The sequence below is a fragment of the Lithobates pipiens genome, unplaced genomic scaffold (assembly GCF_037356315.1).
Source record: "Lithobates pipiens isolate NorthernLeopardFrog02 unplaced genomic scaffold, aLitPip1_a1.2 Scaffold_16, whole genome shotgun sequence".
Taxonomy (NCBI): Eukaryota; Metazoa; Chordata; class Amphibia; order Anura; family Ranidae; genus Lithobates; species Lithobates pipiens.
This window is the reverse complement of record NW_027507748.1, coordinates 498,530,384-498,557,436: the sequence shown is the minus strand read 5'-3', so window position 1 is coordinate 498,557,436 and position 27,053 is coordinate 498,530,384. Positions and strand designations below refer to the sequence as shown.

At 41.4% G+C, this 27,053-nt stretch overlaps 1 protein-coding gene across 16 annotated transcripts in view; it reads right to left on the bottom strand.

Moving 5' to 3' along the window:
* The window catches only part of MYCBP2 (MYC binding protein 2), a 399,577-nt gene that overhangs the window by 192,299 nt on the left and 180,225 nt on the right, over positions 1-27,053 (bottom strand). For all 16 annotated transcript variants that reach the window (XM_077483080.1, XM_077483077.1, XM_077483078.1 and 13 more), the window contains 11 exons: positions 26,055-26,136; positions 24,269-24,386; positions 23,070-23,274; positions 20,143-20,296; positions 14,346-14,518; positions 12,955-13,080; positions 12,732-12,859; positions 12,540-12,631; positions 10,756-10,890; positions 7,271-7,354; positions 7,078-7,174 (listed from right to left, as the gene is read on the bottom strand). In XM_077483080.1, coding sequence (XP_077339206.1) covers positions 7,078-7,174; positions 7,271-7,354; positions 10,756-10,890; positions 12,540-12,631; positions 12,732-12,859; positions 12,955-13,080; positions 14,346-14,518; positions 20,143-20,296; positions 23,070-23,274; positions 24,269-24,386; positions 26,055-26,136 — 1,394 coding nt within the window. The remainder of the gene's footprint in view (positions 1-7,077; positions 7,175-7,270; positions 7,355-10,755; positions 10,891-12,539; positions 12,632-12,731; positions 12,860-12,954; positions 13,081-14,345; positions 14,519-20,142; positions 20,297-23,069; positions 23,275-24,268; positions 24,387-26,054; positions 26,137-27,053) is intronic.

Here is a 27,053-nt window from a genome sequence, read left to right as displayed (position 1 = left end):
TCAAAAATTATATATAAGCAACAGTTCCTCATAAAGACTTAGTCATGAGCATACAGTGGTAAAGTGCACAGAATTTTTGTGAACAATCAGAAATATTATGAATTATTATGAGTGCTCAAAAATTATATATAAGAAAACAGTTCATCAAGATGTAATCGTGGGCATAACAGTCCAATACAAATCCCAGAATCAGAAAGGCATTTGATATCAGAAATCTTAAGGGTCATCACCTCGTTTTCACGTGGTTGGACCATTCATAAAAGGCAAGCAAAGACTCCCATTGCGTAAAACCGTAAACCAAAATCTTTTATTCCATAATAAAAAACACACTCACAAACATAAAGGTCAAATCAGCGTTAAGAAAAGCCGGCCGGCAAAGCGAACGCCCAAATGTCACGTGATTTGCGTCAAACACGTAAAAGATTTTGGTTTACGGTTTTACGCTATGGGAGTCATTGCTTGCCTTTTATGAATGGTCCAACCACGTGAAAACGAGGTGATGTCCCTGTGTGATGACCCCTAAGATTTCTGATATCAAATGCCTTTCAGATTCTGGGATTTGGCAAGCGCGCATTTTTACCATTTATCAGCACGGTGTTTGTGAAGGAAATTCTCTTGCACCCGCATAGGATTTTTTGAGAAGAAACACTTATGATTATTGGACTGTTATGCCCACGATTACATCTTGATGAAGAACTGTTTTCTTATATATAATTTTTGAGCACTCCATTCATATTTCCGATTGTTCACAAAAATTCTGTGCACTTTACCACTGTATGCTCATGACTACGTCTTTATGAGGAACTGTTGCTTATATATAATTTTTGAGCACTATATATATATATAATTTTTTGTACACTTGATTACTGTATGAGTTATAGAGTATATTTTTATTATTCACTTGGGTTTTTGTATTATAATTTTTGACTAGTTATATAGTGTATACATATTATTCTGTTATAGGTTTTAGATCTATTTTTTTAGATTTTTGTAATTGTGAGCGCGGTTGAAATTCCTGACTTGTATGCTTTATAGGTGTGTATCAGATCGTATCAATCGGAGCCTTTAGATATTTAGACTGATTGTTGAGAGATTTCTTTAGCGCAGTATTTTTTCCCAAATGTATGTAAAATCCTCTTTTTGGTATAATGGTCTATGAAATCCTATCCAGATAATTTAGCGATTGGTCTCCCTCAGCTACTGATGATCAAGGGACCTCACAGGTGGGTTAGTTTGTTTTGTTTTCCATTTCGCCTCGGTCCTCTCCCTTCCGGCAGTCTGTATGCATGGTTACCATGCCAGTGGACACGCTGGGTCTGCATCGCAAAAAGACATCACCTATGCGCCATGCCGTTTCGGCTTTTAACAGAGCTGCATGACACAGGCATGCCATAGCGGCGTCCTAATTGGATGTCGCCTCTGTATGCAATCTATTGGGTGGCTTCCGGGGTGGAGGGGTGGCCACACTGCACTCTGGGATCATTCAGCCAATTCCAGCATGTCTCTTGCTGTACCTCCCTCACATAACAGCTGACCTATCACAGGGCAGTTTTACTGCATGACACTTGTATTTAAACAGGTGCTTTGCAATCACTTCCTCCTGCCTGCAGCAAACCACAGAGTACTGTGAGACACTGCACCCAGCTTGGCAAGTTGTAAGTTCATTAGCTGATAAAACTGTTTGACTTGAATTATGATCTTTATCTAAGCTCAGCACTGATGTGCAGAGCCAATACTTTGCCATTTTGGATTTGATTTCTTCAAATTTCTGAAGCCCAACACAGCTGAAGGAGGTTATAGTATAACATTCATTCTACCCTCAGACTGATCACTCAAGCATGATCTATTTTTGTGTCTCTATACCTGTGGTTACATATCCTCAATCCTGACTCGCAGTGTATGTCTTGATTTAACTTACGTTTTATTGGACATATGTATATAATTTCCCCTCCTCCCCCCCCTTTTACATGTACCCGCAAGGCTTACTAGATTTTGTTACATGGCAACCTTTTTATACATTTCTTCTAGTGACTTGGAATAGGTGGAGAACCATTGCCTTTGTTTTTGGTCCCGTTTACCCCCCTTTTTAGAGTTGGATGTGCCCTTTGTGGAACTGCTGTGACAGCTGTGGCCCACTGCCCATCTGGGGTACCTAGGGTCTATCTTTGGGGCTCTCTTCTGCCTCTTGGTCTCCCCCCCCCCCCTTACTTCCACCTCCGTCTTTGTTTCCTGATCCCTGTGGCAGATCGATCTCCCACTGGATGCTACAATATACATGGTCAGTACCTATATATGTACCGGTTTGTGCAATATGATTATGTATTTGATCAAATATGTTCGCTGTTAATATTCTGATTTCATATTGCACTGTACATACTTACAGATATTGTTCTCTTTTCTTTTTGCTCTATTCTATTGTAGACACACACTTTGATGTGATTAAACCCACTACCCCTGAAGGTTTACTTCCAAAACACCTCGAAACGTTTGGTTATTTCTATTGTGTATTTTCAGATAGAATTGGTTTAATGTCTCATGTAAATATCCTCAATGTGCATCCATTTGAATTGTTTGAGTTCCAGCAACCCAATGAAAAGTCCCATAGAGGACACAGTGATTTTTCTTCTTCCTCCATACATTTTGGGAGTCTCCCACATGCCCTTTCGCAAACTCAAAATGTGTAATTTTGTTTTTTGATGAAAGTAACGGCTTTCTTCTGGCCACTCTGGCATAAAGCCCACATCTATGGAGCATACGTCTTATTATCATCCTATGTACAGATACTCCAGTCTCTGCTGTGGAACTCTGCAGATCCTCCAGAGTTACCTTAGGTCTCTGTGCTGCCTCTCTGATTAATGCCCCCCTTGCCTGGTCCGTGAGTTCTGGTGTGCAGCCAACTCTTGGCAGGTTTGCTGTTGTGCCATGTTCTTTCCATATGCTTATGATAGATTTGATGGTGCTCCTAGATTTTTTTTTTTTTTTAGAACTTAAAGAGGAGGTCCGTTTAAAAAAAAAAAAAAAAAAGTCAGCAGCTGCAAACACTGCAGCTGCTGACTTAACACACTCACCTGTCCAGGGCGCCCGCGATGTCGGCCACCCGAGGCCGACCCGTCCCTTGGCTCTCGGGTCCCGGCACCGCCATTCGTTGTAAGGGAAACAGGCAGTGGAGCCTGATGGCTTCACTGCCCGTTTCCTACTGCGCATGCGCTTGTCCCGCAGCTACTGCGCATGTGCGAGTCCCGCAGCGCTTTCTGAATGGGACGCGCTGTGTTCTGGAACACACAGTTCCCAGAACACAGCGCGACTCATTACCCAGAAGATGCCGCGACGAAGGGAGAAGACACAAGATCTCCACGGAGGAGGAAGATTAGGAGAAAGTGCCTAGCAACAGGCATTTCTGGTAAGTAAAAAAAAAAATTTTTTTTTCATTTTTTTTTTTTTATATTTTTTTGTAATTTTTAATATTTTTTCGTTTTCAGGGTGGCCCTCCACTTTAACCCCGACTCTTAGGCCGCGTACACACGCGCGGACTGTTCGCCCAACTTTGTCCATCCAACAGTTTCGGCAAACAGTCCGCTCAAACTTAGCATGGACGGACATGGCCACACACGAGGGACGAACAGTTTGCTGAAACCGTGCGCGATGACGTGAACGGCACGTACGACGGGACGAAAAATACAACGTCCTATACACTGCATTATAGCTTTCGGCGTGAAAATCCTTTCTGAGCATGCGCGCAACTTTGTTTGACGAACAAGCCTACACACGAGCGGACTGTTCGCTGAAACAAGGTTTCAGCGGACAGGTTTACGGAATTTCCGAAAAACCTTGTCCGTCCAACTGTCCGCTGAAACTGTCCGCTGAAAGCCCACACACGAGCGGACTGTCCGCCCAAACACTGTTCAGCGGACAAAGTTGGACGAACAGTCCGCCCGTGTGTACGCGGCCTTACTTCTCAACATTGTCCCTTACTTGTTTGGAGAGTTTCTTGGTCTTCATGGCAGTGTTTGGTTAGTGGTGCCTCTTGCTTCGGTCTCTTGGGCCTTTCAAAAAGGTGTGTATATGAAATGACAGCTCATGTGACACTTAGATTGCACCCAGGTGGACATCATTTCACCAATTATGTGACTTCTGAAGGTAATTGGTTGCACCAGAGCCTTTTATGGGCTTCATGACAAAGGGGGTGAATACATATGCACATAATTATCAGGATTAATTTCTGAAAAATAGTTTTAGGAATATATTTTTCTAATTTTGCTTCAATTTAGACTATTGTATTTTGATCCATCACATATAATTCAGATAAAAAAAAAAAAAAAAAAAAACACACATTGAACTAAAGCTGTAATGTAACAAAACAGGTAAAAAGCCAAGGGGGTGAATACTTTTGCAAGGCACGGAGATAGATATATCTATAGAGCAACAAGTCAAGCCAAGCCCCTGACGATATCAGATTAGGAAACGTGTAGGAGGAATTGGAGATATGCAATGTGACTTGGTGGCATTTTGTAGGTTGGACCATTTCCTACAATGCCTACATTAACCTGCTGAAATGTGAGTGCATAACTTTAGCTTTTTATCAACAATTGGATGTCTGCACTTTGAGGAGTCTTTTTTTCTCTTAACTGGGTATTGAGACTGAAGGAGATACAGAGACATCCTCGCGCTGCTGAGGCGCTTATTAACATCTACCTATGGGTAAGAGGCAGTGTGTTTATGTGACAGTGGTGGTCTCTTCACTTATTTGATACCTCAAGACACATCCCTTTGGCTTATTATTTCGGACTTTTTAAAAGTAGATTACATTTATACGTTTTTTGCCAGTTGAGTATGTGCCAGCAATATAGGTTGGTTGGATTCATGTTGGACTTTTTTCAAGCACGTCACCATTTCCTATACATTTTGTCCATGCATATTGTGATAGCTGCTGTTTAACACAAATTTCAATTTAACATCGTGCTCCCAGGGCAACAAATTTGGGTTTTTCTATAATGTATGTCTTGTCATGTGTGGTTTTTTATATGTAGTTTTCCATAACTTTTGTACCATTAAACTTTTTGCCTTATCGATATGTACGGTGAGCTGCAAGTTTGTTTGCTCAGGTGAGGAGCCAGTTGAGTTAAAATCAGGTTTTTTTATTTTCGAATTACACATGATTTTTGCCAAAAGCTCCCGCTCCCATCCTTTCCCCTCCTCATCCATTTGAAGATGATATACAAACTAAGTTTTTTTTTCATTTATACTAGAATATATAGGCTTTACTTAGAAGGGTTCCTTTTCCGAGTGTTACAATACCTCCTCTATTCTGTTCTCAAAAAAAGGAAAAATAGCCGCGACTGTTTTGTAAATTCAACAATTAAGCGATTTAGGTCATGCGTGGACATATATGGTTAGTGAGTGTGCACTCTTTCGCCACGGGGTAGAGTACTTTACTGGATTTGACTGAAATAGCTCACGAGATCACTTAAAGACATGGTGTCTGGGACAATATTCATATGGACTAAAAGAAGTGCATATGTGATATGGGAGTTATTCTTTATTACTATAGTTGTGAGAATATGGAGAGATACGATTTAAAACACGATTTTGGATATAGGATTTGAACATGATTATACATTTGGTAATGCAGACGGATAGTTTTTAGGGAAAGTAGTGCCCGACTTTGCACTTTTTATAACATTTACAATCAAGAAAGCATTAAATAGATTGTATTTGAATGCTTTTGTTTGCAACATAACACTATTGTTTTACAGAGTCTTGTGACAGGAGAAAAAAAAGTCACTATACCAAATGAGCTCCCCTTCCAGATTTTAATTATTTTTTTTTTTTGCTTTTTTTACATCTTGCCCATCATTTTCATTAGGAGTCCAAAGGCAACAAACCACTATGCTTTAAACACGTGAAGTAGATTTTTTATTTTTTTTTAATCATCACCTTCTTTAAAATCCGGGGTACAGATGTGGTAGGTGCGAATGCTGCTTTATAAATGTATATCCATGATGGAAGCCAACAGTTTAATTCCGGGGGGGGGGGGGAATTAGCAAAAGCTGGAGCACCTATTCAAAGCAGCCAACCAGACTTAATCTTTTTAGTGCAGCAAAGAATCTGGTTGTAGAAAGTAACTGTTCTTTATTGTACTACTAGCCTCTGTTCACATTTTGTTTATTCAGAGTGAATGTGTCATTAAACATTAAAATCGTCAAATGGTGTATTACATGCATTTCATACTCAATCACCTAGTTGATCCTCCTTTTCGCCATCTCCCCCTTCTGTCGATGTGCCCAATGCAGTTGGGAATTTGGCAGAGCAGTGTTGCTAGTGTATTTTCAACCCTGAACATTTCCTCCCTATAACATCTGAGCAGTCCATGTGACACATGTGGGCGTATACACAGTAACAAAACAGCCCACGCCCTCCCTTCTCCATGCCAAGATAAACACAATAGGGGTGGGCTATTACATTTTGATTGACAGAGGCTTTACCCCCCTGTTATTCTAAGAGACAGGCTTGAGGGGCGTGACAGCCTGTGGTTGGCAGAAACCTGCCCACAACATTGTATTGCCAAAAAAATATTTACTTTCAAATATATTGTTTATATGGCAATTTAAAACAGTTTTTGAATGTTGATTTTTATTTTGAATGTGATCAGCAGCAGAGGACTAGAAGCCACACCCCCACCACTGTTTCTCTACAGACGAGCTGGGAAAGACTGAGGTAATGCAACAGATGTGTATTCGGGGGGGAGGGGGGGGGACAAAAAAAAAGGGGGGGGTAGTTTTTTTTTAAAATTAAAATAACCACTGTCATCTGCATGCAGAAAGAAGGGATAATGTAAATAAAACAGTGTCACTTGAAGAGGCTGAAAACTGCTTACCTTGTCCCCCACTCTATTTTCCACACAGTAACTCAAAATTCAAACAGTACATGAAAAGCAAAGCATTCTCACAGGAACATTTGGTTTAAGGCTTATGGAGAATGTTTTTCTCTTTCATAACCAGGTGATTTTTCTAATGAGTCATGAAAGTGCTTTAAATGTGGTGCGTCTATAATGCAGCTTCAAGGTAAAAGGTTACTTACCACTGCAACAGATCTGGCAAATGATCTTTTCAAGATGTGAACTGGTTCACTGACTTGCTGTTTTCCTTTAGTGGCACTGCCATCACTTGTAGGCAATCTGTAGAAAAACATACTCAATTTAACATAGATTATCTTTGATAACAAAACAAACTTTAGACAAAACTGCACAGCTTAATGTTATTAAAAATTTTACCTATAGAGCAGCTGTGGTATTTGGCCCGCATTAACATCTGTGCCATTGTTTGACTTCTTTGAGCTTTTGAACTGAAAAACAACACTAAAGGAGAAAAAAAATAAAATAGAAAAAGTTATTTTTTGTTACCCCTCCCAGAAGGCAGCAGCATTTCTGTAGAAAAAACAAAAACAAACGCTGACACTTGTAAATGTGGTTACCATTTTCACAATAGCTTAGGCACCGTTATAGGCGTCAAGGACTTGGGCGTTAAATCATTTAATGAGCCAGAAAAAAATATTCCCGGCCAATAAAATTACTTGACGTTAAAACACTAAACACATCTACAGGAGTTGAGCTCCTAGACGCACTTGGCAGGAGGTTTATTTTCCTGCCTCAAAACGCTACTAAAAGGCTATGTGTACATGGACACATAGAACAATACGCAGGGAGTTTAGCGATGGGAAAGCAGAAGGGGAAAAACACAACCCACCAGATATCCTTAGGAGCAGCTGCAAAAATGTCCAGTGTGCATGCATGAGGCCTAAAACACTTAAGAAAAGCTGCCATTTCACTTAAGTAATAACCCTCTCAAAGCTACTTTGTAAAGGGGAAGACGACTTCTCAAGTTCCAAGTCCAAGGCATTTTTAGAAATATCACTTCCTCTACCCGAGACACAACAGGAAGAGGAAATCACTCTAAAAAATGGTAGAAAATTCCTTTTTGGATAACAGTCACTGAAACTGCTGTCTGCAATGGAAGCTTTCCTTTACTGTTTCAGCAGTGAACTGTTTCACGGGTGATGAATTAATCGCTGTCAAAACCCCATACACACCTCTGGGAGATCCACATGCAGCTTTAGAGCCTTTCATACTGGGGTGTCGGGCTGTCGGTGGTAAAGCGTTGCCATTTTTAGTGGCACTTTACCATCGCTTTTGCGGTGGTTTTCAGCCACTAGGGGTTAAAACAACCTGCAAAGCACCACTGCAGGTTCTGCACTGGTGTCCATTCAATTCAGTTCAATGGGCAGGAGCGGTGTATACACCACTACAAAGAGGGGTGCTTGCAGGACTTTTTCTACCATCCTGCCAACGTACTGCTCCAGTGTGAAAGCCGGAAAGACAGGAGAGGTGCTTTACAGGCGCCATTTTAAGCGCTGTAGCACCTGTAAAGCGTCTCAGTGTGAAAGGAGTCTTATAGATTTCCCCCAAAGAGTCCCATGATAAATCAAAATGTACACATCGAACAATTTTAAAATGTCCTGCATCACTTGCTAACCCTCTACTAAAATCAAGCTGTTGGGTCCTAACCAGCATGAAAGCTTCTGCAAGGCAGTGATATTTTGTAAATTAAAAAAGTCTGGTCATTTCAGGAATCTTACCATTTTAAAAATTATGAGCTTTAATAGGCCTTTGTTCATTTAATATGCTTTACATTGCATACTACGTAATTAGCTTATAAAATAAGTGTTTACTCAGTTTTATGAGTCATGCTCACAGGATGGAATACCACATATTACTGTAATTTCTTATTAACGGAATAGGAGCAACAAGAGGGTACATTTAAAAACAGTAATTTACTAAACCTCTGCCACTTAAGTCTAGTACAAAGGATGAGAATATCAGACGAATGATTGTCAGTTTTTTTTTTGCATGCTAGTCTCATGTCAAAAATGAACAGGTTATTAAAGTTGCAAAAATTCCCGTAGGACAGGACACTTCAACAGCAATGTATATTATATTGTAATTTATTCTTTTGTTTCCGAGCATGCGTGGTTTTGGTCACACAATTTTCGTATGACAAAGTGTGTAAATATACTAATTATACAAAAATCACTCTAATATAGTCCTGTAAGTGTTCAAATTATTAGACTATTAAGAAAATCAGAATTGTACATGTGTAGCTCTCAGCCTTCAGAAGTCGCCATGTAGTACAAGTACAGCAGAGTCAACAGGATGGATTTAAAGACTGGGCAAATATGTACTAATTGGCCACTGCTTTTCAAGTTTTTGTGGTCTGTTAGTGAACTCTACTAAGCACTGTTTGCACCCAAAATGTCCACATTACATACTATTGAAAAAAAATAATAAAAACTTGAGAAAACTATTTATGGTTGTCACATTCTGCTGACATCCACTTCATTCCATAAGTAAAAAAATAAAAAACAAAAAAAAAAAAACACACCACTTGTGAAACAATGGTACTTCCACTATGCTGTCCCAATGTAAGCTATTCCACCATTTAGCGTGAGATACTGTAATAGATGAATGGGCCTGACAAGTCAGCACCTGCTTTATTATTCCAGCTCTGCTTCTAAAACCATACCCTGCATATAGGACAGACTGGAGTCTCTAAAAAGGTGACAAAGGTTATGTAAACCCTATCCAAACACCTTCTTGCTTTTGTTGCCTTTGGCATGTTTAATATACCACTGGAAGCATTTTGTTTTATCGGTTTGATAGGCACATGTGAGAAATTCAGAGCTGTCCAATGTACACTTCCTTTGTTCTCTTCAGAGAGGCCTCACAATTCCCATCACGGATTGCGGAAAGATTAGTCTTTACATTGTAGAGTACATCTCCGAGTAGGAGTGGTTGAATATAGTTTAGTAAAAAAAATAAAAAATAATATAAGGAAAGTCAGGGCCAAAATCCATCTGTCCACAAAAAAACCCAAATGTGTTGTCAGCACAAAACACGGCTTAAAGAATTCGTAAACCCAACATTTCATATTTCTTGTGTGTACCTTGTACTTAATATATAAAATGATCCTGTTCCCTTTGTATTACTTCCTTTGTGTGAAATCATTGACGTTCCTGCCAGCCATTCTTTCCCATTAAAACCTGACTACACTAGGCAGCACAGCGTGGTCAGTTTTCTGGCTGTGCTCTCATCCAAAGATTAGACTTGCACTGGCAATAAATTGTCCTCACAGTTCCTTCAGACTCAAATAGCTATAGTATTAATTACTTTAAATAGCTAGTAACAGAACAGATAAGTGAATAAGGATGAATATAAAAATAGCATATCACAGATACAAGCTTGCTACAAGTAGCGAGATTGTTTTCCCCTCAGCAATCCGGTGCCATATCCCCATTGCATATGCCTACCCCTGGCTATTAACCCCTGCTTTAGTGGAACTTTGAACTTTATTATGTAGGCTGTAAATGTTAACTATACATGCAAACACTATCTGCCTGGCTTCAATCCTTTTAGTCACCGATTTGGAAAACACATGCACCCCGATTCGCATACTTATGAGCTAAAAGTTCTAAAGCTGCTGGATCCGCATGATGGCAATGCAATAAAAAAAAATAAAAAATCTCTCTCTCTATATCTATATAACCATGTATAGCCTACTCCTCAGCACAGAACTCCTGGCTGCGATTTCAATCCACCTATGACAGTCACTGCAGATACAGAACCTTTAGAATAAAAGTTAAATATTTTGCAGTGTAGTGATCTGGTGCAGAGAATGAAGATCAAAAGAAGAAGCAAAACATTACCCATCATCGGTTGTTATTGAAGCCTGTCCGTGGGATCCACAGTCGCTGCTAGGACCAGACACACGAGCCCATGCCACATACCACCAGCCAGCTTGTAGAAGTACAGGCTCGTCAAACATCATTGCATATTTCTCTCTAGGGTACAAAACAAAATCAACCGTCAAACAGTATAATTTGCCAATTAGCTTTGACATACATTCTTAATTAGCTTCACACTATGAGCTGATAAAGCATTAGCAGCTGGTTACAGGAAAGTAACTTCCAGTAAACTATGAAAAAGGTACCTAAACAGACCTTGTAGCTACCATTGTGGGATACCTCCCAAGAATAGAAAGGGAGTTCAACCCAAGCAAACACATAGCCAACAATTAAAAATGACAGCTTTCATCTTAGAAATAACCTTTACAATGCAGTTTAAAGGTTCACTAAACCCAAAAGAAACACTTTAGGACATACAAACACAATCTTTCCAATATAAAGGCCGACGGCCATTTCTTTTGAATGCAGTTATATCAAAGTCGTCATATGTCCTTGTTTGCCTGGGACAGTGCACTGCAAAAAGATGGCATTGGCATGGTTAAACCCGGGGGGCGACTGTTGGCAGTGCTACAATATGGTAGGCAGTTGGCTCACTGAGCCTCTAAGGCAGGGCTCGACAAATCCCAGGTCGACAAATCCTGGACCCAGAGTAGGCTCGGGTTTTAACCATGTTATTTTAAGTCCCACCCACAATTTGGCCACACCCTCCATTCCCCATCTCTGCTCTTCTTGGATCAAGAATTTTTTTTTAGCGATTTTGAAAGTACAGCTACAAATAGCAAGTGAAATCAAAATGTCCCCCAAAGACCAGAGCACTTTTTGTGATGCGGCACTGCGTCGCTTTAACTGACAATTGAACTTTTTTTGGTGGTATTTGATCACCTCTGCGTTTATTTTTTTGAGCTACAAACAAAAAATAGCCACATTTTGAAAAAATAATAAGCTTTTTTTTGCTATAATAAATATCCCCCCCAAAAAATATATAAAAAAACCTTTTCCTCAGTTTAGGCCGATACGTATTCCACATATTTTTGGAAAAAATATCGCCAGAGGCCTTTGATTAGTTTGCGCAAAAGTTATAGCGTCTACAAAATAAGGGATAGTTTTATGGCATTTTTATTAGTATTTTCTAGTTTTATTTTTTTTTACTAGTACGTCGGCGATCAATTATTTTTTATCGTGACTGCGACATTATTGCAAACAGATCGGACAGTTATTGCGATTTTGGGACCAGTCACATTTATACTGCAATCAGTGCAATTAAAAATGCATTACTGCGTAAATGTGACTGACAGTGAAGGGGTTAACCACTAGGTGGCGCTGTAGAGGTTAAGTGTGTCCTAGGGAGTGATTTTAACTGTCGGGGGAGGGGGTATGCGAGACACGACATTGATCACCGCTCCAGATTACAGGGAGCGGCGATCAGCATCACTAGGCAAAAAGGGGAAAAGCTTGTTTACTTGAGCATTTCCCCGTTCTTCCTCTCCACGAGACTATCCTGAGTAATCCCTGCGGACATCAAATCCGTGGGACCCGCAATCACAGAGGTAGCGGCGGGCACGCGCTCGCAAACTGCTTCTCGAATGGCAACGTATAGGTACGTTAATCTGCCTGTACGCGCCCTTCTGCCGACGTTCATCGGCGTGAGCCGGTCGGCAAGCAGTTAACCTCAACGTTATTTTAACTTGAATACATTTTATATAAAATAAAGTTTACAATTTTAAGGAAAACAAAAAGGTAATCACCTGGCTGCACAATCATAAGCAAGAACATCAGTCTCGGCAAGAAGGTCTCCGTCTGTTTCATGATCACCTCCATCTGATCCCAATTCAAACAACTACAGGAAAGGACATATTGAGAAATCATTCCAGGAAACAAGCCTCTAAGAACATGTACTAGGTGCACAAATGCACATGCTAACCTAATTTCAATATCACCTTAATTTTGGCAGTGTACTCCCCTCTTCCACCGAAGAGACCCAGTCCTCCCAGTAGGATGTCTGTATCAGCACAGAAACGAATAGCTTCCACTGAATGTGCCGAATACCCCCAGCCACCTCCATGACCTTAACAAAATTACAAAAATATTAATTTTATACAGAAACTGGACCCAGGGTTTGGCGCGTTTTGCTTTCTGCAAGTATAGACATAAGCATCATACTCTCAAATCTGTTTACAACGCTGTAATCCTCCTTGGAATAAACTTTCAACACAGACTGAGTTTCCTCTTCAGTACTTGAGACTCCCATTTTCAGGTCCTGCATTGTAGCCAGCGTGTCAAGACAGCCTGAAATTAAAAAATGTAATACAGAAATCATGTCTAAATAATAAGCATTTTAGCTAAGCAAGAAATATCACTTGTATTATAGGAATGAGTGTTTTTTTTATAGTACACTATTTTTGGCATCAACAAAATGGAGACCATCCGCACAGTGACACCGATTCCCTGCTGCATGACTGAAGTGACTAAGGCTTCATGTACACGGGACGTTTTTACAACCTCTCTTGAACGATTTAACTTGACAGATAGTAACCCACGTTTAAAATGTAAACTTTGCCACGTTTAGCATCTAGAAGTGTTTTTTCCCCAAAAAAGACAAAAATGAAAAATGCTCATTAACGAAAAGCGGCAAAACAAGATTTACCGCATTTGGCGCTTGAAATGCCTCTAAACTCAGTTTCTGAACCCATTTTTTTGCGTTCCAAAAAAAGCCTCCACACAACTGCCTAGAAATAACTGTAAACTACCATGTTTACATAGATAAAATAACAGAATTCAGGAGCGGTTGAAAGAAATGCCAAACTGCTCCAAAACAGCCATTTAGCAGCAGCGTACATAAGGCCTAAAAGACGGCTTTAGCGCCTGTTCTCTACCTGTGGAGAGCTCCTCAGGTGCATTTTGCCCTTTATTATAGCAGACTCTACAATTAAGCCCTGAAAAGGGGCGAAATGCATCTGAGGGAGTTCTCTACAGGTGGAGCTAAAGCAATCTTTTACTCACTTTATTTACAAGCAACAGGAAGTCAGTGGTTTGTGCAGACAGATACCATTTTGTTGACATCTACTAGAGTCTGACAAGCCGATCCTGTGTTTTGCACCAGTCTATTCACATGCTGATCTGACAGCTAACTGATTTGGGGGATATGCGAGCAGTACCATTTTCATTTTGGGCTACTATTTTTGGAAAAATTATGTTTACCAACATTTCTAGTCTCAAGAGATTATGCTATTCCTATAGTCCTTTCACTCGGTTAGTCCATGGTCATCAAATTAAGGCCTGAAAACCACCTGGAGACCACACAGCAACAATCATTCCTATCACAAGTAGCCATGTCAGGCTGGGATACTTTGCATGAAGGCAGTTTTAACACCGAGCCACATACTGGTCCCAGTAGAGTGAATCTATTGCTCAGTTTCACTGTGACTCCTGTTCCTATCCTGAACTCAATACTCATATTTCACACAATGACAGATTCCCACACATGTTGGCAATGTCTGAAGTACCAAAATGCCAATAATTACTTTGAAACAAAAAACAAAATGCAAACATACCTAGTATATGCAAAGCTGCATGTGATCGAGTAGTGACAGCTTTCTGGCCTGTTGGGAGTGCCAACTCTGGACTGAGTATGCTACATCTTAACTGCATGTCAGGGGCTGATGGTAGCCTTGAGTCTGCTATGACAGCATTATAACACCACAGCTCTCTTGTGCTGGCCTGAAATCTAGAAGACAGAGAACCGAATATGTTTCACTTAGCTGGTACAACAGCTTCCATTAAGCGTACCTTAAAGCAGATCCTTCAGTCATTTTTTTCAACTTTTCATCTATTAACCTCCTCGCGCCCGCCCTATGGCCGAATGACGGCAGTAGAGCAGGCGCCTTCGTCCGGGTTGCCGTCCCTGGACGGCGTGATGTTTACTTCCGCAATGCGCGCCGCCGCGGGCGCGCATCGCGGAAGTTCTGTGTTCGCCGTGTCCCCCGGGGACAGGCAAACACAGATCGCTGTAAACGGCCAATCACAGCGGCCGTTTACAGCGTGATCGGCGTATCCAATGGGAGATGATCTCATATGTTTACATATGAGATCATCTCTCAGCGCCGCTCTCCTTCCTCGCACAGACAGTGCGAGAGGGGAAGAGATGAACGGCTGCAGCGGCAGCCGTTCTGCCTGTGAAAGAAAAAAAAGTAAAAAAATAAAATAAAGTGCCATCCTCCCCTAGCAGTGCCATCCTCCCCCAGCAGTGCCATCCACCCCCAGCAGTGCCATCCGCCCCCAGCAGTGCCATCCGCCCCCAGCAGTGCCATCCGCCCCCAGCAGTGCCATCCGCCCCCAGCAGTGCCATCCGCCCCCAGCAGTGCCATCCGCCCCCAGCAGTGCCATCCGCCCCAGTGCCACCCGCCCCAGTGCCACCCGCCCCAGTGCCACCCGCCCCCAGTGCCACCCGCCCCCAGTGCCACCCGCCCCCAGTGCCACCCGCCCCCAGTGCCACCTGCCCCCAGTGCCACCTGCCCCCAGTGCCATCCACCCCAGTGCTACCTGCCCCCAGTGCCATCCACCCCAGTGCTACCTGCCCCCAGTGCCATCCACCCCAGTGCTACCTGCCCCCAGTGCCATCCACCCCAGTGCTACCTGCCCCCAGTGCCACGTGCCGTCAGTGCCACGTGCCGTCAGTGCCACGTGCCGTCAGTGCCACGTGCCGTCAGTGCCACGTGCCGTCAGTGCCACGTGCCGTCAGTGCCACGTGCCGTCAGTGCCACGTGTCGTCAGTGCCACGTGTCGTCAGTGCCACGTGTCGTCAGTGCCACGTGTCGTCAGTGCCACATAGTGCCATCTGTCATCAGTGCCATGTATCAGTGCCATTTGTCATCAGTGCCACCTGTCAGTGTCACGTGCCATCTGTTGTCAGTGTCACGTGTCATCAATGCCACTTATCAGTGTCACGTGTCATCAATGCCACTTATCAGTGCCATCTGTCATCAGTGTCACGCGTCATTGGTGCCACGTATTAGTGCCATCTGTCACCGGTGGCACGTATTAGTGCCACGTATTAGTGCCACGTGCCATCAGTGCCACGTATTAGTGCCACGTGTCATCAGTGCCACGTATTAGTGCCACGTGTCATCAGTGCCACGTATTAGTGTCATCTGTCATCAGTGCCACGTGTCATCAGTGCCACGTATAAGTGTCATCATTGCCACGTATCAGTGCCATCTGTCATCAGTGTCACGTGTCATTGTCCTGGTATTTCAAAAGTGTAATAAATAGTCAACAAGTTAGATGTGTAATTTATGCTTCTAGAACACGTGATGGCGCTCCCTGCATGTTGGGCCTCTCTATGTGGCCAGGCTGTGAAAAAGTCCCACACATGTGGTATTGTAATATTCAGGAGGAGTAGCAGAATTTTTTGGGGGGTGTCATTTGTGGTATACACATGCCACGTGAGAGAAATAACCTATTACAATGACAATTTTGTGGAGAAAAATAAAAAAAAATGAAAAATCTTCATTTTGCAAAGAATTGTGGGAAAAAAATGACAACATCAAAAAGCTCACCATGCCTCTTACTAAATACCTTAGAATGTCTACTTTCCAAAAAGGGGTCATTTGGGGGGTATTTGTACTTTTCTGACTTGTTCGGGTCACAAGAAGCGAGATAGGCCACCAGTACATCAGATGTGATCAATTTTGTGCGATTCGCACCACAGCTTGTAGACTCTCTAACTTTCACAAAGACCAAATAATATCCACTAATTTGGGTTATTTTTACCAAAGATATGTAGCAGTATAAATTGTGACCAAAATTTATGAAGAAAAATTAATAATTTGCATAATTTTGTCACAGAAACAAAGAAATATGCGTTTTTTTTCTAAATTTTCGGTCTTTTTTCATTTATAGCGCAAAAAATAAAAACCCCAGAGGTGATCAAATACCACCAAAAGAAAGCTCTATTTGTGGGAAAAAAAGGACAAAAAATTCATTTGGGTACAGTGTTGCATGACTGAGTAATTGTCATTCAAATTGTGAGAGCACCGAAAGCTGAAAATTGGTCTGGGCAGAATGGTGTTTAAGTGCCCAGTAAGCAAGTGGTTAAATCTTATGCCCTTGTTGTTTTAACTTTGGATAGTAAAACTTTTTTCTGCCAGTAAATACCTTATACAGCTCACTTTGTCTGGTAAAAAGTGTAGGCTTATGATATGCACAGCTCTGTTTGCCAGGAAGGGAGGAGGGCGAGTCAAAAGAGGGCCAATGAGAGCTGCAGAGCTGGAGGTGTGCCTCTAAATCCAGGAAGTGAACAGGCAGCAGCTTCAGCCAGACTTGGTGGAGGGAGATTTCTGCAGCTTATTTGGCATGTACAGAATCACAGATAGATATAGATATAGATATATGCAGGAGGGAAGCTTCAGAATGGCAAATGTCATGGCCGGGATACATAAAAATTTTCATAATTCGTGAAACACTCAGCCGAGTCATAGCAGGGGAGCGTCAAGATACAAACCTTATGTTGAAACCGTAATCCGAACAATGGTGCCACTTTACACAAAACCAACTGACAACGGTAAAATTTGTGTTTTGAGATCAAGATAGCAAAGCCTTTGATTAAAGAAAAGCCAGTGTAAATAACCCCATTGTTTCAAACGGTGAGATCGTCTGCTTAGTAAGAACCCAGTGTTGAATATACATCAGTCACAAGTTGAAACAGAACTATGAGTGTGTATATAGATATTTAATTTTATGTATCTATATAGATACATAATGTTAAATTACAATGTTCCAATGCATTTTCTAAGAATCAATGTGTACTGTAGTCATCCATGTATTGGACAAGGATTTGGCATTAGTCTTCACGTTAAAAGGTGGTGATGTTTGATTCCATAAATCTGTCAATCTCAATATATATGGTTAGGTAGAAATTTCTTATAGCCAGCAAGGTACACAAGAACGGGACAGCAAATGACAGGGCAAAAAGGCAAGCGATCGCCATATTATATTAACATGAAACATTAAAATACATTTCATAACACTAGACATCATATTCTGATTACACCTTTACCATGATCACAGATGGGTGGGTGAGAAACAGTTACATACATATTTGGAACCAACCAATCACGAGATGGTAAACAAAGTGAGGGAGGTAACCATCCAACAATTTGCACCATACAAAAAAAAAAAAAAAAAAAAAAAAAGACACATGATTCAAGGGACTGAGGACCACAGATCCACACACCGACACTCTCTGGACAAACACAAGCTTGGTAATAAGTGACCACTCCCCATCTCAGACATTGCGGTTAGGACAAATCGAATATACATCCTTTCCTTTAAACAGTGATGAGATACCGACCATATAAATATTGACAACATTCTTCCTTCCCAGAATTATAGGAATCGTATTTTATGGTTTATATTTTAATCTTACCAAGTACTTTGTCAAGGGTAGTTTAAGTATTTAATAATTGTCCTAAGTTATTGGTCTTGTATGTTGAAGAAATGTGTGGGTGAAATGAAGATCAACCTGTACTGCAAATTTGGCTATTGTGGTCCCAGGGAAACTATGTATCGCCCAATCCAATCTGGTAGCCCTGTTAAATTAATGGTTTGCCAAGCGACAAGAGATAGTGTTTTTGAATTTAAAGGGGATGTAAAGGTAAAAATGTTTTCACCTTAAGGCATTCTATGCATTAAGGTGAAAAAACATCTGACAGTGCCGGCCCCCCCAGCCCCCCGTTTTACTTACCTGACCCCTCGAAAGTCCCACGCTCACCTCCAACATCCTCTTCGCCGCTCAGCTTGGCCTCTGATTGGCTAGAGTGGATGGATTGAAAATGTTAATTGCATCCAATGACGCGCTGCGGCCGAGTGATACAGTGAGCGGCTATATCACGGGAGCGTGCCCACAAGTACTTCTCACCATGCAAGGGAGCTCGCATGAACATAAGTACTTGCGGGGGAAAGCAGAGGGACCCCAGAAGAGCAGGTTTGGGGCCACTCTGTGCAAAACGAACTGCACAGTGGAGGGAAGTATAACATGTTATTTAAAAAAATATATATATTCCCTTTACAACCACTTTAAGGCACGGTGGTCACACCCTTTTCTTTTTAATGGTCGATTGTGGCTACCCTAGGGTTATTTGTCAAATATTAAAGAAAAAAAATTGTATTGTCGCGTTGAAGTCTTTGGGTAATGTGTATGAAATATTAAAACCACCAGAAATTCCAGTTGTGTGTGAAGTTATACAATTATACTTGTAAATAAAAATGTATTTATTTTATTGGGAGATTTATGCATTGATAAGAATTCCCCAAAGTTCACTATATTAAAGTGGTGTGCCGCCCCAAAAAAACGATTTTTTTTTTATTTTTTAAATAAAACCATTTTTTTTACTCACCTCTAAGACCCCTTTCACACTGAGGCGTTTTTCAGGCACTTTAGCGTTAAAAAAAGCGCCTGTAAAGCGCTTGAAAGAAGCCTCATCTGCAGTCCCAATGTGAAAGCCCAAGTGCTTTAAGAACCCTTTCACAATGTCAGCGCCCGAAAAACGCTCGTAAAGCGCCGCTTAAACTAGCAGCGCTTTACCAGCGTTTTTCGAGCGTTATTGGGGCGCTTTTAACCCCTGCTAGTGGTCAAATAAAGGGTTAAAAGTGCCCACAAAACGCTGCTGCCAATAGCGTTTTTCAGGCGTTTTACAGGCGCTTCCCATTGATTTCAATGGGAAGGGGCGCTTTATTCACCGCTCCAAAAGCGCTGCAAAGAAGCTGCTTGCAGGACTTTTTTTGACGCCCTGCCAGCGCAGCGCCTTGGTGTGAAAGCACTCGGGCGTTTACATTGGGATTGCAGTTGCAGCTTCTTTCAGGCGTATTTTTTAACGCTGAAGCGCCTGAAAAACGCCCCAGTATGAAAGGGATCTCGGTGTGAAAGCACTCGGGCTTTTACATTGGGATTGCAGTTGCGGCTTCTTATAGGCATATTTTTTAACGCTAAAGTGCATCAAAAATGCCTGAAAAACTCCCCAGTGTGAAAGGGGTCTAAAGGTCTGTTGCTAGGGGGTCCCTCGTAGTCTGCTTCCTTCAGTGCCTGGGCTCCTGAAGGCACAGGAAGGGAGATCGCCTAATTATAGGCTTGCCTGTAGTTTAAAGTGGTTGTAAAGGGTTTACAACCACAAAAAAAAAAAAAAAGATACCATTCCAAAATAACTACTGAAATGCATCAGTGTGAGTACCACAATAAGAGCACTACATGATTAAGTAAAAATTAGGAATGCTACAAGCACAGAAAGAAAAGCACATTACACCAACACAAGCCTGCAGACTAAATGGTCCAAGAACTGTACTTTCATAACTAACCTCCAAATAACATCATGGACTGGATCCAAACAAACTCCAAACCCTTGCAGATCCTCTTGTTCAGAATCATTGAATGTAGCACAGCTTCCATCCACTTTATTGATGAGAAGACATTTAAATGGAGGAGGTTCGGTCATAGATGCTGGCACCAGACCTGCAGAAATGAAAGGAAGCTTATTTTATTGCCAAAATTAGCTTTTTCTTTTTGGCCCTAAACTAAAACTGTGCATTCAACTCTAAACAGATATTTGTTATGGTCAGCCCTGTGGAAACAGAAGTCTAATTTTTATTTAGGAAAAAAGTAAGACTTTGTGCAGCTGCTGAAGAAGCCATTTTAAAGTAGAATTAGGCTGAACCCAACTAGTATTAAAAATGCTCCCTCTCCCCTCCAAACACCTACAGTGTGACGACTAACTAGTGTAAGAAAGATCTGAAAACTTACCTCTTTTCTTGTCCATCATCGCCAAAGAAGGCATTGACAGTCTGCTGTCTTCCATTTGCTCAGTAAAAGGTCTGAATTATACTTATTTTCAGACGGCTCCAATCTAGACACCCAATTCAGCTTTGTGTCAATCAGCAGTGGCTGCAGGGGAGAGGGGCCAACAGGTGAGCTATGGGAGCCTATAGGCAACTTCAACACTCCCTGGCATTACCAGCCGTTGAGCACTCATTCCTCTCCCCTGCAGGCACCACTGGCTGACACAAGGGATCAGGCAACCAGACTGGAATAGGCTTAAAATGGAAAAAAGCATATCCATTTTTCATCCACAGGATAGTCAGCATAGGTGTTGAGGGGGGGGGGGGGGGTATTTTTAGGACTGGATTTAGCCTAGAATTTAAGGTATCAACTTCCCCTTTTAATTTGTATAAATGTTACTTTGTAAAAATACTAAAATGAAACTGCTCTCCACTGCATCATGACAACAGTCCTTGGTCAAAAGACCTTCCCAGAATCCTTGTCCCCCACTTTCAGCCATTAGTGGCTCACTTGTTCTGTCAGTGGACTGGGCACACGGTACAAGTTCAGATTACATGTAAACTGATGTACAGAATGTAGCATCTTCGAACAGAATACAGATAAAAGATCCAGTACAACACAACCTTTAAATTAGTCAGGTTTCCTAAAGTTAATCTTTTTTGTTCGCTAGATTGGTCATTTCATGGCCATCCCCCCCATTTGTATTTTCATAGTGCTTAGGAGATAAAGCAGCCATCTTGGACGTACTAAACTGAGCCAGCATGTCTTTGGAGTATGGGAGGAAACCCACAAACAGGGTGAACATGTAAACTCCATTAAGACAGTGTCCTTGTCAGATTTCAAATGAACCCTAGCGCTGCAAGAAGTGCCAACCACTAATCCACATAAGTGAGATGTAGCATAAAGAGTATTAACCACTTGCCTACCAGGCCAATTTTGACATGTCTCTCCTACATGTACAAATAATCATTTTTTGCTAGAAAATTACATAGAACCCAGAAACTTTTTTTTGGGGGGAAAAAAAAAGTTGTGTTTAAAAATAAACTGTAAACTTAACAATGTTTTTACATAATGTGAAAGATGAAGTTAGACTGAGTAAATAGATACCCAACATGTCATGCTTCAAAATTGCACACACTCGTGGAATGGTGCCAAACGTTGTTACTTAAAAATCCCCATAGGCGACGCTTTTTTTACTGGTTACATGTTTTGAGTTAGAGGAGGTCTAGGACCAACATTACTGCTCTCGCTCTAACGCTCGCAGTGATACCTGACATGTGTGGTTTGAACACAGTTTTCATATGTGGGCGGGACTTGCGTATGTGTTCGCTTCTGTGTGCGAGCTCAAATGGACAGGGGCGCTTTAAAAAAAAAAAAAAAAAAAAAAATGTTATTGTTAATTTTTTTTTAGCTTGACACTTTTTCCCCCCAATAAATTTTTTTGATCACTTTTGTTGCTATTACAAGGAATGTAAACATCCCTTGTAATAGGCATATGGCATGACAGGTCCTCTTTAAAGTGAGATATGACATCAATAAGACCCCGCATCTCACCTCTAGGCTGGGGGGGGAGGAAGATCCTGGCTTCCCAGCTTCCTTTGCTTGAATACAGAGGCTGGGCGTGATGTCATAACATTGCGCCCGATCTCCAACAATCAGACTCAGAAATCTCTATGATGAACATCCGGAACCAGCGGCTCGCGTCCAACTCAGCGATCGTAGCGGTGAGTCGGTAGAAGCACAACAGCCGCTATGATCATTCTTATGGTGCACAAAAGACAAAAAGACCGGCTCTAAAAGACAATTTTTGAATGATGCCTGTAACTACATCAGCTGAGGACATGAAGATTACTAATGTTCTAATTCTATAAATGTTAACTTTGCTGCACCATGTGGAATATATTTTGTCCTAAACTCCTTCATATAACAATGCACCTCCTGGTATGTTAAGGTGCCTAGGCACTCCTGTGTGACCTAAGGCACTATTGCCTCTGACTAGCTTAGTGATGATTTGGTGAGGTCGCTACGATGCAGCTTACTGCTCTTCCAGGAAAAAGCAAAACCCTGTCTCTGCCAAGATGGCTTCCTACACACAGACATACGGAGCAATGCACAAGTCAGTAATGGGATAACGATCAGCTGCAGGGGGACCGCATGCAATGCTGGTGGACTGGTACTTTTACCTACTGCCTGCCTTTTTTGGGCACAGGTTTCAGAGCTTATTCCCTCTAAGACATAGCCTCACATACAATGCTCACTGGAAAATGGCTCAAGAGCAGGTGCACCACCAGCCAATGTTCAGGACACAAACATAATATGATTATACAACAAAACATACAGCTTGAATGAGTAGATATACCATATTTTACCAAAAAACATAACATTTGACAGGATGTGTTATCCAACTAGACCGAATTCACTAAAACCAGCACAATATTATTTTGCTTACCTATTATGTGACGACTTGCAAAGATCTCTGATGTGGCCAAAACATGTGAGTTAATAAGTGCTTCATCAATCCGCAGGAAAGTCTGGTCTCCACTTGCTCCAACCCATGTTGCTTTCCTTCCATACTTTGAGCCAATGTTAGGCATTGGGGCCGGCTTTGCATTCCAATAAGGCATGTCTACAATAGGTCTTCCTAGCTGTCCTTTCTGTAAAAAAACAAATAAAAAATAAATACAATATTGTAGCAAATCATAAAATCAGAACAAACTGAAATGCAACAGCATCCAAACGATGTTAGATTTAGTGTATATGAAGCTTGGGACTGGCGTTTCCACCTTTATGTTAACATAAAGGGGACCTTGTAGTAACATACATACTTGTCATTAAAGAGGTGCTAGTCTCCCCCACCCCCCCCCCCCAAAAAAGTCAGCCGCTACAAATAAGCTGCTAACTTTTAATACAAGGACACTAGCCGGTTAAGGAATCCAGCAATCAGCTTTCGGTGCAGGCACCAGCACCTTCAGTTTGGGTCCGCCATCTTCTGAGACCTACGTCTGTCCCAAAAGGCAGGGGGGGGGGAAGGAGAGTGGGGGGTTAGAGGAGCCGGACATACTCGAAGATTGCCTAGGCGATCTTCCCCAAACGTGGCATAAGGTACCTGTCAAAACCAGGTAAAAGCACACCAACCCCCATCTGTTAGGCTGCCATTTCTGTTTTTAAATGTGAGTGCAATCCTATTGTTTAGACTTCAATTAAATCAAAACATTTACGCTATGCTGTGTATGGTCGTTAGTTTAGTAGTCACATTAAATTCATGCAACTAAGAGGGGGAAAGCACCCAGCACTTAAGACACTGTGGATGTTACATAATTGACTATATTCATATTTAATATGAACTTTAAATATTATATTCATTTTTGTATTTACAGTAACCTTATTGAAAATTATGGTTTTGCCTCTTTATTATGGGTATTGATTTACATATTCTATGATAAGTATATGACATGGAACGCTCTTTGATTATTCACTTATGAATCATGTGCATACATTGGAAAAGTTTTTTCTTCATGATTGGTATCGTTTTATAATCGATTTAAGAGAGAGCGCTTCTATTAGGATTTCAATTATAATCTTTGATCAGGAAATAGAGATTTCTTCACCAATATTAGCATATTAAAAAAAAAAAAAAAAAACACTTACAGAGAAGCTTCCAAAGGTGAATACTTGTCCATCCATTAAGAGAACAGCAGTGTGATTGCTTCCAGCCGTGACCTGTGTACTTGGGCCTGGCAATGCTTGTACTAGTGTTGGACAGCCCCTACGTAAAGGACAAATCACTTTACTTACAAATGGTGTGACAAACACTCTGAATCAGAGAACAAATTCACAAGCAAGTTGTCTTGCTGTATTTAATGTGAGCAAGTTGCAGACGGTATCAGTTTCATGCATTACAAGTGATTTTCAATACTTCTACCAGTGCAGAAAAAATTGTCAGTCTCCGCTTACAATATGGGAATCATAAAATATATATACAATGAATTATACAGAACAGGTTATGCATCCTCAACCCTGTCAACTGTCAAAAGATATTGTTATACCACAAGACTATGGGCTCATGCACTCAAGTTTCATTTCAGATTCACACATTTTCCAATTGACGTCATTTGGCAAAATGTGTGAATCTTGGTTGAAAGTGTGGTGATCTTCACACATCTCTGCTAAAGTGAAAGTAGGATAAAGCCTTCCTACCAAGAGGGGGGATTATGTCAAACATTCCTTGCATTAAGATAACATTTTAAAGGCTTTAGAAGAATCACTTTAAAGCTAAGGCCCATGCACACTGGGCATTTGTACAGCTGCGGTTTGGGAGTCAGGCATTTCTAAAGCCAGTAAACTGCCCAGCGTTTTATCCTGTGTGTGCACAATCTTTTTTTGGAAGGGGCGTTTTCTGGACTAGAAAAAAAAAACAAAAAAATAAAAATTAAACCCCTGAACTACTGCATCAGGAGTTTTTCAGCTGTAAAAACACTAGAACGCAATTAAAATGCATCAAAATGTGTAGCAAAATGCAAATTTTTAATGGGCCATTCTACAACAAAAACGCAATTGGCATTTGTAAAAACCATCCAGTGTGCATTAGGCCTAAAAAGAAAGGCTACATCTTCACAGGTAAGAGCATTTAGCCCCAGTGTTTTATCTTGCCTGAGCTGCCATCACTGCATGTAACAGGTGAACATGGCACCATGCACCCGTGTACCAAGTGGCGGCCTCTCTAAACACCCTTTCAGCCACAGTAGCAAGGGTGGGGAGGTTGGGCTTTAATGGTAACAGCATGCGCCCTTTCCGATTCTGGGTAAATAAGGCACCAAGAGTGGCGCCTAAGTTTCTCAGAAAGAATAAAAAAGTTTGCGTAGGCACCGCCTGGTGCTGACTTTTAAAGTGGTTGTAAGGGTACTTTTTACATGAATGCATTTTCTGCATTAAGGTAAAACATTTTACATGCAGCGCGCCCCCCCCAGCACACCCTAAATACTGACCTCACCCTGATCTCAGTCCCGAACTATGCACATCTGCAGCAGATCCGCTTTATCGCAGGCTTGACCAAGAGAAGCAGAGCCATTGGCTCCTATTGCTGTTAGTCAAAACCTTTGAGCAGAAAGTGGGGTCGAGCAGGGCTGTGTGTATGAATAGACAAACAGCCCGGTATCGAGCATGCACGAGTGTCCCCATAGGAACCGGCAATATCTGCATAAAGGGGAAGGTTTATACTAAATATCCAACATGATCGGACTACAAAAATCTATATCTGACAGGAGCAGAGTTCAGCACAAATAGCAACAACCTGTATCCTTCCTCCAGCTACTGAAGTGCCATTCACATGACCAAATTGCATGGTTCTGAAATATCAAAATTATGTCACTTTATGAAAAAACAAACAAAAAAAACAAAAAAAAAAAAAAAAAACACCAACCTTGGTCATGCTTACCTACAACTCACATCACCATGCCCCAGCTGCCCGTGTTGACCATATCCAAAAGTGTACACGTCTCCATTTTCCATTAAAACCACTACAACCAGACAAAGAAAATTGGCAAAAGACGAACCAAAATAGCACCTACACTGATTTTCTTAAAAGTCAGATACTGGTAAGCACTGGAACTGGTAAAAACACAGATTAGGTTTCATTGTATGGCTATTAGCATTTAAACAAATTGGCTAACTTTTTTAAAACAAAAAAAATTGATTTTTAAAAACTGTTTATTTGAAGTACATCCCCTACACAGAGCCATAGTAGTTACTATATGGGTTATAGACCACTTTCAGGTGATGGACACTGGCATGCCCTGAATTAAAAGTGCACTCCCTATATCACCCCTCCCACTGGTGGGAGCTCCTTGGGTTTGTAGCAAAGCAATATACGTGTATACCAAGAAGGGAGGGACCTCTGTGTCCCATAATGTGCTTCAAAGAAAAGTATTTTACAGGTAAGCTATTTTTAAAAATCCTGTTTTCATACATCAGGTGGCACAGAGTCATAGTAGTTACTATGTGGGATGTCCCATAGCAATGCCAACTTAAGGGAGGGAGACAATAGTAGGGCACCAAGAGACTAGAGGACTCATACTGCATCACACTGCGCCCAAAGGCGATATCCTCTTTATATTTAACATCTACTTGATAGAATCTGGTAAATGTATGGATTGAAGTCCAAGTTGCGGCCTTGCAGATCTGCACCATGGAGGCTTGGTGATGCACTGCCCAAGAAGCACCAACAGCCCTGGGGTAATGCCTTAAAAATGAAAGGAGGAATTATTTAAGCCAAAAGCTTGAACAATCGCTTGATGAATCCACCAAGAAATCTTAGATTCCGATGCTGCCTGTCCTCTTTTAGGACTGTCAGGCAACACAAACAAACATAGGATTTTTATAACCGCTTACCTGTAAAATCCTTTTTTTTTATATGTACATCAGGGGACACAGAGCC